This window comes from Coffea eugenioides, chromosome 11, assembly GCF_003713205.1.
Source record: "Coffea eugenioides isolate CCC68of chromosome 11, Ceug_1.0, whole genome shotgun sequence".
NCBI classification, from domain to species: domain Eukaryota; kingdom Viridiplantae; phylum Streptophyta; class Magnoliopsida; order Gentianales; family Rubiaceae; genus Coffea; species Coffea eugenioides.
In genome coordinates, this window is record NC_040045.1 from 23,944,539 (window position 1) to 23,958,947 (window position 14,409).

The window sequence follows — 14,409 nt, forward strand, 5'->3', positions numbered from 1 at the left end:
CAAGTGGAAATTTTTAAGTAATAAGAGTTAAATTTTTCTTGTTATTCATGATGATGTTTGTTTGAAATACACATGAGGGATATAAATCGAAGGAACGGTTCTTTAAAAAAGGGATTATAGAGCTTTTTTTTTATGGATATTCATATCGATCTAGATTTCTATTCTACAATAATAAAAAGTTCTAAATTTTCTCGTGATGAAACAATAGGATAGTGTTTGTTTGCACGGAAAAGTGTGGGAAAGTGAAGAAAAGTTAATTATTTTTTCCTTCATGCATGTTTAGTTGGCAGAAATGTTACAATTTTTTCTTGCATTTCCATGCATATTGTGTCCTGCAAAGGATTTTGAAGGAAAATAATTAATTACACACAAAAGTTCTAATAACTGCTATTAACTTGTCATTAACTTCTTATATTTTTACAATGTTTTTCTTAGTAACCAAATGTGTATGAAAAACTTATTTTCATTTTCCTCCTTCACTTCACTTTTCCATACAATTTTCCTTATATTCAAACAGAGAGCCTAGGGGCTGGATAGGAGATTATTTGAAATATTTATTTGAAATAATCAGTGTAACTCTCTTTGTGATGTGATGTATGTTAGATAAAAAGATCGTTGGAAATTGTGTGTATGATATGATGTAAGTAAAACAAAATCTGAATTTTTTTTTTGGAAATTCTTGATATCCAAACACACCTTATCTTCAATTAGGTTTCATGTAATATAACTGGGCTGTAGATAGTTGACTTAGATCTCGAATTTGAAATATTGTGCATGATTTTTTCCAGATTTTTGGAATCTGCAAACTGTTTTAATATTCCATATGCAACTGGCTTTACTTTCTTTTTGGAATGACAGATGCGCCAGCAATTCATTTGGATCTGCACTGCTGGATTCCTTTTCCAACTCAAATTCCCAACGGCACGGTTGAGCACTATCCTTTACTGCTCCATTATCCCTCGCGTCTTTCTCTATGTTTTTCATCTTTCAAACCATTTTGATGATCGCACCCAAAATTAACCAAAAAAATAAAAAAAAAATAAAAATACAATGCAAAAAAAGATAGTAGTGATGACCTTACATCACAAATGTACCATTATTTTCAATTTTGATTGATGTGCCATATGAAAATTACAAATGGAAATATTTATCTTATTTGTTTTGTAGTATTTACAGGCTTCTGTAGTTTGATTATAGGGATTGAACTTTGTTCTTAGGGAACACTAAAAATTATGAAACGATTCTATCTTGCAAGTGGACAAAAGGGGAAAAATATGTATATACAATACAAAAAGTGGTCATCTAACAGTAGATGCAACAGTATGAGCCCAGAACCTGAGTTGATCTTTGATTTCCATTTCATTTCCCAAACCTGGATTAATTTTCCAATTCATCAATTTCTTCTTTACCTTTCTCTCAGCCTTCTTTTCATCTAAAACGTCCCATGCTTCAGATAGATATGGCCTTGAAACAACAGGTTTTTCATCAGCAAAATCCTTCTTTTCTTCTTCTTCGTCAACTTTCCTTCCCAATCTCTGCAATCCAGGGATGATGGAAACCAAACTTGAATCTTTATCTTCATCAGAAAACACGAATCCCAGATCCATAAACCCTTTTAACTCCTCAAACTCAAGCTCAGACAAACTCTTGCTATTGTTTCTTCTCCTCTCTCTTCTCCTCCTCTTTTTCCCTGCATCAAAACCAGCTTTATTTTCTTCTACTTCTGAAAACTCCCCGACTTCCTTCCCAGACAGAATCGTTTGTGGCTTAGGCAAAAGAAGAACAGACTTTGGAGAAGGAGACCGATGATCAGGAGAAGTAGTCGATGGGCTATCTTTGGAGCTCAAATTTTGCGCACTAAAAGATCTAACAACAAATGAAGGAGTGGAAGAAAGCTTTAATTTTGGTTTAACCTCTCCATCAATATCAAGAACTGGATTTGAGGTTGAGGGTTGTTTTTTCCTAAGGATGCAATGCTCAAACCAGTAAATATCGAAGATTCTTAGCTCTTCTTCAGCTGACATTTTCTCTTCTGTCGGCAATGAAGAAGGGGTTTTGGCAAAATTCAAGAACTTTTTATTTTCTTGGGTTGATAATGGTGGACATTGTCATACGCTAGAAATGTATTTATATCCCCCCACTGGCCCGTTACCAGTAGGCCATTTCACACACTCACACACACACACAGTGGTTGAGTTGTTAACTTTAAATTATTGATGAGCTTACGTGGATGTCTATTAAAGTAATTCACGTTTTTGTCGTTCGAGATTTATTTTTCAACAATTTGGTTGTATTTTGCAGTATTAGGAGTATTAGCATTTAATCAAGCAAGAAAATTTGTTTGTGTGTACGAGGCTTTGACTTGACTTGTGTTTCTCCGTGTTCTCATCGTTCAAGGTTTAGTTTAAGAATAAATCTTACATACACCAAATATTAATCACTAAGAAAAAGACCAAGTCGTACGCTGCATGCCTTTGACTTTAACTTTTTGATTGTTTTCATCATTCTCTATAATTATGTTGGACTCCGCGGTTCACATTATTAACTAGAGATGATAATTTGGTTAGAGTTAATATGAAGTGAGATTAATCACATGTTACATTAATCCCAATTAGACTGAAATTAAACACACACGCTAAACTTTGTGGTTTAATAATCTAATTTCTTGTTATAACTTTTGTGTCTGTCAGTTTGAAAATAGGTTGAACTTGAGGTTTGAAAACTTTTAGCAATACTCCCTCCGTCCCACTTTGATAGTCCTGTTTCTTTTTTCACACAGTTTAAGAAAAAGTAGTTAACTTTATTGGAAAAGTAAATTTAGATTGCTATTGTACTAAAATACACTCACATTAAATATGGTACAACTTTATGGGAACTTGACTTGATGGTAAAAAAAGAATCAACTCTCATTAAATGGGGTAGGTTTATAGTAACAATTGCTTACATTGAATAAGGGTATTTTAGAAAAATTAAAATACAACTATATTTTTCAATTGGAAAGTGGATTACAATTTGGGACAGATGAAAAAGGAATACAGAACTATTAAAGTGGAACGAAGGGAGTATAATACTAGAAACTAGTATGGTTGATACCGTAGAGGGCTATGATTAAATTATTTCAAGATTTAAATTTCACTAAATGTGAGCTATAGTCTAGTCAAATGTGTTGGATTGTATTATTGCTACAACGTTGGATTCTAATATGTTGGTATATTGATCCTACAATTTGCGGGTTTGTAGCTAGAGATCCTTGTTTGGATTGCTTGTTTCCATCGGAAAATATTGTCGTTTTTCGTGATCACATTTCTTTATCACCTTTTTCTCTCACATTTATCAAATCGCTACAGTAATTTTTCCATGGAAAATGACGGAAAATGCAATCCAAACACAACTATATATATATGTTTTTGCCAAAAAGAAATCACAAAGGAAGGAAATTTGAGTGTAAACAAAAGCTAGAAATGAATATATATATATATATATATATATATATACCATTACAAATATTTGCAGTATATTCATTTTTGATGGACGGAACATGGTTATATAATTTTTGTAATAATCAACTCAATTCTTCGGATTCCCATAATCTGAAAGGGGTCCAAAATGTCTGGTCCATTTTGATGCGTAAATTTGAAGAATCAATTGTGCCACTTTGTTTAAGATCCACGCAAGAGGTGAGACTTTTCCTTTCTAACCTACAATGCCCCACACACAACCAAAAGGGCCAAAAAAAAAAAAAGATAATTGACAAATCAAATCATGATCATGCACTCCTCCAATTAATAAAGAAGAAGAAAACAATAATAACAGCAGCAAATGATGGCCTACTTGAAATGAAGTTGAAATATCAATTAAGGGCCATAGGCATGTGACAAACATTGTTATATCATGTCCCAAATAAAAGACAAAGCAAAACTATTTATGCCCTTCACATTTATGGTTGTTGTGACATTCCTTTCCAACCACTAGAATTAGTCATAATTACATAGGTTTAAGAAACTTTGTATGATTTGCTGCTGTTGGAGTTGAATGTAATTAACTTTCAATTTCTGTGTCAAACCTTCAAACAAATGATAATTAAAATTGATTTGAGCAAATCTGGTCGGTCGCATTTCAGTTTCATTGTTCAACTCAGGGGTCTAATGAAATGCTATGGGATTGGCAAACTTTCCTTTTCTTGACGTCTTTTAAGTCATGGGCAATAATTGCCATCAGACAAGTTGAAAGCATATCTTCAGTCTGTTCAAAATAAGACTGAAAAAAAAAAGAAGCATGGGCTGGAATGGATGATGCATGCATTAATTATTCTTCCGGAATTACAAGTGGAACGTTAATATCTTCTGTGCAAACTGCAGAGCAGTGTTTGGAATACACGTAAGCCACCATATCTACAAGAAATTATTCATTCAACTCACAAGTACAATGTGATAAGAAGATGGGAAATCCCGTGATGACTTTAGCTCAGTTCCCAGGTGAAATCATTTCTTCTTCTTCTTGTTTTTTTTTTTTTTTTTGGGGTAAAAATGAAGGGGTTTATTACTAAGTCTGCAGGATATGATCAAGAAACATATATATGTTTGAGAGAAAGAGGAGAAAATGATGCTTTGTATATACTTATGCTTTGTTCCAGCAAAATTTTGATCATCAGGCACATTGGTCCGTCTGGCAAGTATTTGAGCAACAGTAGAATGGCTTTGATGGCTAGAAAATTCATATTCTCAAATTGAAACTTCAAATGGTCATTTCTATTAAGTGAAAAATCTCTGATGAAGGTCACTAATTTTACTTGTAAAAGTAGGTTGCGGGAATACGTGTAAATCCTTCCAGTTCGGCAATTGTTCAATAAAGGTAAAGAATCTTGTCCAACACTTGCTGTATACTGAAAAATTTTGCTGAGGGAAATGCAAGATGTGGTATAAAAGATGGATTGTTCCAGGTACACATGATCAGCATCTTTTGTGCTTGTTTAGGAAGGTTAGCACATGCTGGTTGAACTTATCAGGAAATTGCTCTTGAACAAAGTGGCTTCCTTCCGGTATGACAATTACCTTCAGATCAGGAACATATTCTTTGACCTTTCCACTAGTCATATATTCTCCTAGACCTGTAATTTTCAAGACACAGTCATTTTCTCCCTTTATAAGCAGGGAAGGAACAGTAATTTTAGGATTATCAAACCGCCACAGGTTCTAACCAAGCCCTGCAGCAGACCAATAAATACATACTTGTTGAAACAAAAACATTGAAAAATTTTCAGAAAGTCATATTTTCAGTATTTGATGATTTTGATTGTTAGAAATTTATTTCCTTTTTGCCTATATGGCTATATGGGACCTGCAGTGCAGTTCTAAAACCAGATTTCTTATATAGGCTTAGCGTATTTGTCGAGACCTTCTTCACTAAACCAAGAAGGTAATGGCACAGATGGATCAACTAAGTCCAAGATTTCCTTGATTTCAATACTTGGTACCATCTGAGGCTCAAGAGAATCAAGAATTGCAAGAAGATCATCCACAAGGTCCTTAAAAGTTGTCTTTTCTGGCTCTGCAGGGACTTCAGAAAGCCCATAGCCTCTGAAATCAGGTCCAATTGCCCGAAACCCAGGCTTGGCAACTGCCAGCATGCAACTTTTCCAGTTTTGATTTCAGTCTCAACTGTTGATGCTCAATCCCAAGCTCATGAAACACTACTAGTACTTTGAATCCATGTATGCACCACGATTTTACATTAATTATTTTAGTTCTACGTACCGACCTTTCAATCCAGACTTCATTCACTTAAGAATAGTCAATGCTTCGAATTCTTTGTCGTGTCACACATTGTCCAGAGCTAAGCCAAGAATCCACACGATTCCGTTTCTATAGGTTCGTATCAGAAGCAAACAAATTTTTGGAGACTTCAATGATCGCAGACAAGAGAGGATAAAATTTTACACCACACATTGTAGCTAGTGACTAGCCAATTTGATCACGCTGTACGGCTTGGGAGATTCCACAATCTACCGTCTCTAATGCGCAACACCATGCATCTAAGGTGGCTCGTGTAAAATGTCTTTAACACAAAACACTTGAATTGTAAAAATGCATACTCGCATTTTATTACGCTCTCTCTGAACTCTAATGTTTTCTCGAACTAATTATACTTTTCTAAAAAAAAACTAACACTTAAAACCACTTTTATCATCGAGTATCTAATGAGCATCTGTCTGCCAGACCGTATATATATATATAAAAAAAAGGCACAAGAAAGAAGGAAAAGAAAACCATTTCAAGAACTCCAAAGTCTAAGAGAGCTTTATAAGATTAGAAGGTTAGTTCATGGAGCAGATCATGTCTGTACCCGGTGTCAAATGAAGATGGATGAATATGCGCATGCATCAGGATAATGGGGGCTAAAGTCTTAAAGGTGATTTGTATGATTTTGTCTGATTTGACCCTTTTGTTCTTGATGGATGGATTAGGCTTTTGGTGTTGACTACCCTCACTTTAGAACTAAGCTTCTGGGCCCTTGAGAACACAAGGGGATTAAATTCTAATGCTATGGCTGTCTGGATACTAGTCCTGACTAGTGACTCTGGACAGTCTTCTTATGTGAAGTCATGGCCCATTTTTCCCAATGGGACATTTCCATCTCTGATCAATTAATTTGAAGGGCAATTTTTTAGGTGCTAGATCATCCTTTTTTCTTTCGAACCCAAAAAACAAAAAAACATGTAGATGCTAGATTGGATGGTGTTGAGACTCAATGTCCCAAATTATGTTAAATTACACAACAGCATGTAGTTTTAATTATTTAAGAGATTTGGAATGTTTTACTAGTAGGTTAATTAATGCCTAATTTGATAAAAGAATCGTCTTAAAATTGAATCTTTATGAGTTATTAAGATACCATGCACGATGAGGGAGGATTAGGTTGGGTGGTAATATGGGAGGAATCGTAAATTAAAACATTTTTCTAAATGGCTTCTGGTTCTTGCACCAGTTTATCTAATCAAATTCCCCTGCGAAAGAAGATACTTCATCCAAAAAAGAAAAAAAGGAAAAGGGAATTATGAAGGGAGGTGTACCTCAATAATCATCTAAACGACCATGGAGCTTTTGATTCGCATTTCAGCATGGAAACCAAAATCAAAATTATAAGCCTCACAATGGTATGGATGTTCACTAACCAATAATCATCCTTGCTTTCAAACCCATTGTATCATTCTAATAGTGATTAATCAAACAATAAGAACAAACATCATTGAATTTGATACCCGTTCATGACTTTCAAACCCATTTTCCAAACACCCCCTAAAACCTTCCTTCAATCAACTCGAATAAAAAGTTGCTATCCTGTCCAGATAACAAAAATACACTTTTTTATTCATCTTTGAATATAATGAACCTATAGTAACATGGCATCCTTTGCCCTCCTAAGGCAATGAAGGGAGCAAGAACTGGTCTTACATGGCATCCTTAGAGATTTTTTTTTTTTTTAATAATCAGTTGCTGATTAAGAAATCAACTAGACTTGTACTACTAATATTTCAGTAACCAAATTAAGATACCTTTTCATTTTCAATTATTTAACTTTATCTTAATAATCAATCCAATCAGAATAGTATGCTGCTGGCATTAGTAAGATAATAGTCAGAGGTGAATTATTCCTTATCAACCAAACTTAATTGTACAATCTGATTGTTGCTAATCAAAATAGATAGAATAGTCCTATCCACCAATGCGTATCCTTTTTTTTTTTTTTGTACGAAATAGTTGATTTAATAGTAGTCCAGGTTGCAGAACCACCCCAATTGATGATTTATTCCCTTTTTTTGTATGCTTTTTATTATTTGCCTGATAATGAGTAATTGTCATTAGAAATAATTAGTTGTATAGGTTAAGCTAATGCTGGCATTGCCTACTAAAAAAGGACATAATTAAGTCGGGTTAATTAATATTATGTTCATCTAGCCAGTGTCGCCAAATAATAGAAGTGCCACCAAAGCAACCAAGATTGGTTTTTTTTTTTTTTTTGTAATTTTTATTATTCTGATGATCTCAGGACACAAGAATATCAGCAATTTAATGGAAGCACAGAAAGAATTGAGATATCCCAAAAATTTTGAGAATAAAATTTTGATGAAGATAATAAAACCCTTCACTGGATAGGTGTTTTTTTTTCCACTTCAACAATTTAATTCAAGAACAAAATGCGAGAAAAATAGGAAAAGCCTTTTACTAGATTAGTGTATCTTTTAACTCCAATATTTTACTACTCTGAAGTTTATGATGGTTATGTTGTTGTTATCCCACTTTTCGACAAATAAAACTAAAATGTTTTTCGGAATTTGCATAATTAATTGAGTGAAGAAAATTGAATGCGATTAAAGTGAATGGCTACAGCTCTAATATGCATAGGTATATCCACATTGAACACTTGTATCATTTTCTTTAATGTGATACTTTAATGCATATGAATAGAACTTTTTTATTTTCGTCAGGAAACATATACTCCCTCCGTCCCACTTTGATAGTCCTGTTTTCCTTTTTCGTCTGTACCAAATTGTAATCCACTTTCCAATTAAAGAATGTAGTTGTATTTTAATTTTCCTAAAATGCCCTTATTCAATGTAAGTTGTTGTTACTATAAACCTACCCCATCTAATGAGAATTGATTCTTTTTTTACCATCAATTCAAGTTCCCATAAAGTTGTACTCTATTTAATGTGAGGGTATTTTAGGAAAATAGCAATCTAAATTTACTTTTCCAACAAAGTTAACTATTTTTTCTTAAACTGTGTGAAAAAAGAAACAGAACTATCAAAGTGGGACGGAGAGAGTACGATAAGTCTGAGATATGCTAAAAGTGTGGTATACAATTGACTACGGATTTTCATAGAATTGCAACCTTTTTCTTTCTTTTTGTTTTTTTGGTTTTTGGAAAATACGAGCAGAATTGGCATCTTGATATTTCATTCCTCTTAAATAAAGAATCCACAAGTTCTATGACGTCACAATTGACTGCAGCCTGTTGTTCTCTGTCATTATTATTCATTAAAATAGGAAGTTTATACAGACAAGTAATCAATTAGATAATGATAAAACCAACACCAATTCCCCCTTCCACGCCACCTTTGAATACACAATACAATTAGAGGGTCGTACATTTGATTATTTTCAATAGTTCGGAATCTTCTTGGTTCCTTGTATTGAATGACAAGAGATAAAACTATCATTAATAAAGGCATACACATTTTTTTATAGCTCTGAAGTCGTACATTGTAAAAGAGAAAGGCCCTGTAATAGGTTTAATCCGTTATGCAGCATGATAATAATCCTGATCGATATATCCTTTTCATTCAAAGGTAAATAGATGCTTCTGATTCCGTTCATATCTCCATTATGTTTCCTATAAAAAGACAAAGCATTGGTATATCCAATTTTTGGTTGGAAAAAAGGATGTCCAAGAATTTAAACTGACATGCATCTTTCCCTTTAGTACTTTAGTTTAGTAGCTACGTTTGATAAAACTGAAATTTGAAATTTGAAATCTGAATCTATTAAATTAGTGAATTCTTAAATATTGAATTTGATACATTTGAGTGTATATTACATTAAATGATAAGTGAATAACTTATCACTTATTTTTTGGAGTAAATTTTGTCTAGAAAATTCAGTGCCACTTAATGAATTTTTTCAAGTGTTCTAATTTTGGTTATCAAACGCGTCTGAACCCATTAAATTTAAGTGTTGAGTTAAATTATCAAACAAGGCCTAACAGTTGTTACAATTTTAAGCAACTAAAATTTGTCAAAAAATTTAGTAATGAAGATTCATGTACAATGACTAGATCCTAACCAAGAAGTTATGCTCAACTGTTACAATTTACAATTGGTTTATGTCACTTTTATTTGTAAAGCTTACGATTGGTTTAAAGTTCCCTAGGAAAATCTCTCTACTTCTTTAGAATATGCATTACTTTTTCTTTTTTTTGTCAACACAAGGAGTGTCTCAACTTTTACCAAACTAATCTCCCTACGCCCGTGCATCCCGTCCTCCAAAGTTATATGAGAGGATAGGAGAGTCAGAGTCGATCACACGATCTGGGACCTAGCGAGGTTATCCCATTGCCAATCTGCGGCCGAGGGGCCTTAGAATATGCATTACTTGACTCTCTATTTCCCTGCTACTTTTCCATGCACACATTCAAGAAATGCATGCGTGGTTTATAATTTCTAAAGCCTAGTATCTGATCTACTAGGTATGAAACCAAGGACCGCAGGCAGTAGTCATTATTTTACTATGTGTGAAATCAAAGACTCGATGAAATTGCCATGTGCCATGCCATCCCCCTGGATGGATGGCTGCGAGAGCATGCTGAGGTAGACTGAAAACTATTTTATTGTGAACAGGATTGACTTTGGATAAGGATCCACATTAAATCATCAAGATTTCTTCTGAAACTTAGAACATTCAAAGATCCATTCCAACTAGCTAGCTAGGTTACTTGCGTTCAAGGCGGGCTAGTTTTTTTTGGAACATGTCAAGTTATGGATTAGGAACTATAGCAAGGAAGACAAACAGTAGTGGTTCAGTCACATTCTATCACTTTTTGTCCAATAGGAGTAATAATCAAGTTGTCACACTAGATAAAGAATTTACAAGTGCTGCACTTCTTTACGTTTCCCTTCTTTTTCCTGCCTACTAATGCTAACTGAAAACTGGCAAGAAAAGCTATGGTGTAAAACTTGTAAGGATATTTATAGTACTTCAGAAAACCAGAAAGAGCTAATGATTGTGAAACTGTTTTTTTTTGGATGTTACTCCCTACATTTCTTGCATGGATTTAGTTGGACACGATGGATATATAGCCGTCCTCTTAACAAAAAGAACCAATAGCTCCCATTCCAACCAAACCTCTAAAACCAGATGGTCCATTTTCACCATAGACTCCAAATACCCAAACCAATAGATAAAAGCCCCTAACAATAGGCCGGTTGCTGATGCATTTTTCGTCTGGTACAAATTTTTAATGCTCCCCATGACATAATATCAAACTAGCCAACTTCACAATAAATATTTATCCATGAGATCAGCTCCAAATTTATAAGTAGGGGCCCTTAGCCAAAAAATCTAAAATACACTTGACTGTGTCGCATTATTGCGTGAATTGCTCCCACGTCCTATATTAAATTAGACCTGTGCCAATCTGTCAATGTGACTATTCCCATATTAAAACCTAAACCTCTCAAAATTCCACTACCTTCCCCACTTGATACCACACCGCACCTACTCTTCCCTTCCGGCAACACCACTTTTTCCTCTCCCATTTGGCCCATTTTCGTGTTTGTACATGTATAAACAGATGTCATATTTGTACGTGTAGATTCCGCTGCTAGAATCTCCAGCCTGCAGAAGCCAGAAAGCCTGTAGCAACTGTATCCTGTCGTAACTATTTTGTCCTGTAGCATAGTTTTTACTACTTAGTGATGGTTCAGAAGAATCCATTAGATCATGATCAGCAAGAGGATTCCACAAGCACCCCAGAGAATGTTGCTGATGACTCTCCCTTCTCTGGTGACGAAGCATATGAAGTTACAGCACCTTCACCTAAAAAAAGGTTCCCTTTTTTTTTCCTCGAATGTTTCACATGTTTACAGTTTTTCTTGGGATTCTTCTCTGGAGGTGGAGGGGTGGGTTTTTTTTTTTTTTTTTGTGGCAAGAAAGACCATTTCCATGAAGAATTTTAGAGCGTTGATGCTGTATTTTTTGGTGGAATGATAGGAAGGGCGCCCAGAAGAAGGTAATAACAGTGCCAATTGGAGAAGGGGATGGATCAAGAAGTAAAGGAGAGGTATACCCACCCCCTGATTCTTGGTCCTGGAGGAAGTATGGGCAGAAGCCAATTAAAGGGTCACCATATCCCAGGTATAGAATCCTCTCCTTTTATACTGTATACTACCCTTGATTTTTGCACTTTGCTTCAGCAAATCAAGAAAGCTAAATGGTAGACAAATGCCTTGAGATTCTGCTTGTTTGTTCATGGGGATGCTGCAGCTAGCAATGGTAGCATATAATACATACATTAAATTTGGAATTAAACTTGAGATGCTTTGATTATAGGTGTTATAAAACAATATCCATTGAGTAAAACTAGGCAAAATTGATCGAATTTTAGTATGGAACTTAGGATAATCTTGTAGCTGCCGGCCGGGCATTTGTTGGAGTTGGAACGAAATAATCTTCTTGTCTAGTCTAGTATCAAATATCAATGCTGGAAAAGATATACAAAGGCGGCTCGGAGTTGTGGACTAAAATATGTGCATTAATTAATTAATGGATGTAGTGGTTGGAGTTGCTTTACATCTCCTTGGTTTTCCACTCTCTCAAAAGAAATGTGTGGCTAACACGCCCTTAAGAGTTAAGAGCTAGCAAGCAAATTCTGATGAGAATTTGCAATTTGGATTTGGGAGCATTAGAGAGGGGGGGGCTACTTTTGATTAGTGGGAGCCCACTCCAAACATTTCACTTCTGATGATGCTTCTCTTGATTTGTCTTTTCTTTAATGTTTTCCTTTTTTTTCTTCTTTCTGGTTCCTGAAAAGTTATCCTGTCCAAGAAGATTCATTATTGCATCATGTCATCAAAGATGACAGTTTCAAGTGCTATCTATCAAACATAGATGAAGCCAAGAATTGAAGTGTTCCAAAATCAGTTTATCAGCAGAACTTATTTACTCCATTAGTATATATATATATACATGATTTTGGAACAACAATGGGGACTGTCAAAAAAATCAGCTTTAATTGCATCTTTATATAATGGTAGGTAAGGATTTGTCTTCTCGCATGATCAATTTGGCAAAAATTAGTGAACGGCCATCTTTTCTGCACTTTTCTTTTTTGTTGCCCTGATGCAAAAGGGTCCCAACCTTTAGATAACGTTTATCTTTTGGAGATGTCTCATCTAGTAGTATAAAATTTTTAGCGTGCATGCTATGCTGTTTTAGTAGTATGGACAACGTTAAATCTCCGTTTTGGTGATTTTTTTTGTCGTCATAATATTTGATGTAGAAAAAAGTTGAGCTAATATTTTGCATGTGTTGCATGCCAGGGGATATTATCGGTGCAGTAGCTCTAAAGGCTGTCCCGCAAGAAAACAAGTAGAGAGGAGCTGCCTCGACCCCACCAAGCTCCTCGTCACCTACTCTTGTGAGCACAACCACCCCATCCCCACCACCACCACCAAACACCACCCCACCACCACTTCTGCCGCCGCCGCCGCACCGAGTGCAACCGCGACCTCCACCTCCACCTCCACATCATCCACCGCCACCGGCAACGTTCCCGTGAAATCTGCCGCGGAGGACGAATATGGGGTCTTCGCCAACCGGCCGGGCTTGGAATCCGACGACAACAGCAGCAGCAGCTTCAACGAGCTCGCCGGAGAATTGGGTTGGTTCTCCAATGTGGGGTCCACCATGATGGACAGCCCCAGCTTAGTGGGCCCCGCATGGGTGGATGCTGACGTGGCACTCATGCTGCCCATTGGGGAGGAGGACCAGTTTTTGTTTGGCGATCTTGGTGAGCTGCCGGAATGTTCGGTGGTTTTCCGGCGGCGGGGACTGGAGGGGACTCCGTGCTGCGCGGGTTCAGGATAAGAAGGGTGTACATTTTTTTCTCGTTGACTGATCCAACGGCGAATAACGCTGTTGACTATTGAGTATACAAATAATTGTAGGTGCACGTGTTGCGGCGTTGATTGCGAATTCCACCCCACAAGCCAACGGCTAACCTGCCAATTGCCATTTCATGCTCCAATTGCAAATTTTTTTTGTTTAAAAAAAAATTATCAAAAAAAAAAAGACAAAAGGGAAAAATGGGAAATGGGAGTTTATTTTACACCTTCATTGCAATTAATTTTGCCCTGTTATCTCTTTTTTTTTTGGGGGTCGAGATGTCAAGTGGGCTTTCTACATTTTTTTTTTTGGGTACATTACATCTCTACGGGAGGATGATAATCTAACGGCACTAAGTTATAGTCGAATCCTAGTTACCTTAAGATTATGGGAATTTTGAGGTGAAGAAGATGTTCTTTTGGATCTGTTGGACGAAATTCGTCATGATCAATGACACAATCAATGTCAACAACCAATGGTGCTAGTGTCATTTTTTTAGTGTATCATATTTAGTACTCGATCGTGAAGATGATTAGATTCAAACCACTCTAAGTTGGAGGTTGAAAAGGGGAGGATGGAAACATGGCTTAGCCGGTGGCTTCTTGCTTAGCTTTAAGATAGGAACATGTTTGATACTTTTTTTTTCTTTTTCTTATGGAAAAATGTACATATTTTGATTGTGCAATTTCAGAGAAGTATAAAGATAACGAATGAGTGATTTCTGTTACTACTCTTCTTGGATGATTTC

General features: G+C 35.7%; 3 protein-coding genes across 3 annotated transcripts; 1 reads left to right on the forward strand and 2 right to left on the reverse strand.

The window, feature by feature from the left end:
* Positions 1-1,101: 1,101 nt before the first annotated feature.
* On the reverse strand, positions 1,102-2,095 carry LOC113753471. Its single transcript, XM_027297631.1, has one exon. It carries the CDS (start codon positions 2,022-2,024, stop codon positions 1,299-1,301), a length of 726 nt encoding a protein of 241 aa, XP_027153432.1. The 5' UTR covers positions 2,025-2,095; the 3' UTR covers positions 1,102-1,298.
* Positions 2,096-4,949: 2,854 nt separating this feature from the next.
* Positions 4,950-5,626, reverse strand: LOC113752077. The gene is made up of 3 exons (XM_027296215.1): positions 5,395-5,626; positions 5,198-5,203; positions 4,950-5,107 (listed from the first exon to the last, which is right to left on the reverse strand). The coding sequence occupies exons 1-3, from the start codon at positions 5,624-5,626 to the stop codon at positions 4,950-4,952; spliced, it is 396 nt and encodes a 131-aa protein (XP_027152016.1).
* Positions 5,627-11,167: 5,541 nt separating this feature from the next.
* On the forward strand, positions 11,168-13,793 carry LOC113753027 (probable WRKY transcription factor 69). The gene is made up of 3 exons (XM_027297103.1): positions 11,168-11,604; positions 11,769-11,912; positions 13,097-13,793. Exons 1-3 carry the CDS (start codon positions 11,474-11,476, stop codon positions 13,641-13,643), a joined length of 822 nt encoding a protein of 273 aa, XP_027152904.1. The 5' UTR covers positions 11,168-11,473; the 3' UTR covers positions 13,644-13,793.
* Positions 13,794-14,409: the final 616 nt, after the last annotated feature.

What these genes read in the sequence shown, in the direction of transcription:
- LOC113753471 (XM_027297631.1), bottom strand. Translation starts at nt 2,024, where the DNA reads ATGTCAGCTGAAGAAGAGCTAAGAATCTTCGATATTTACTGGTTTGAG.
- LOC113753027 (XM_027297103.1), top strand. Translation starts at nt 11,474, where the DNA reads ATGGTTCAGAAGAATCCATTAGATCATGATCAGCAAGAGGATTCCACA. An exon ending in GCACCTTCACCTAAAAAAAG is followed by an intron (nt 11,605 to 11,768) that starts GTTCCCTTTTTT and finishes GTGGAATGATAG; the next exon opens with GAAGGGCGCCCAGAAGAAGG. An exon ending in AAAGGGTCACCATATCCCAG is followed by an intron (nt 11,913 to 13,096) that starts GTATAGAATCCT and finishes GTTGCATGCCAG; the next exon opens with GGGATATTATCGGTGCAGTA.
- LOC113752077 (XM_027296215.1), bottom strand. Translation starts at nt 5,626, where the DNA reads ATGCTGGCAGTTGCCAAGCCTGGGTTTCGGGCAATTGGACCTGATTTC.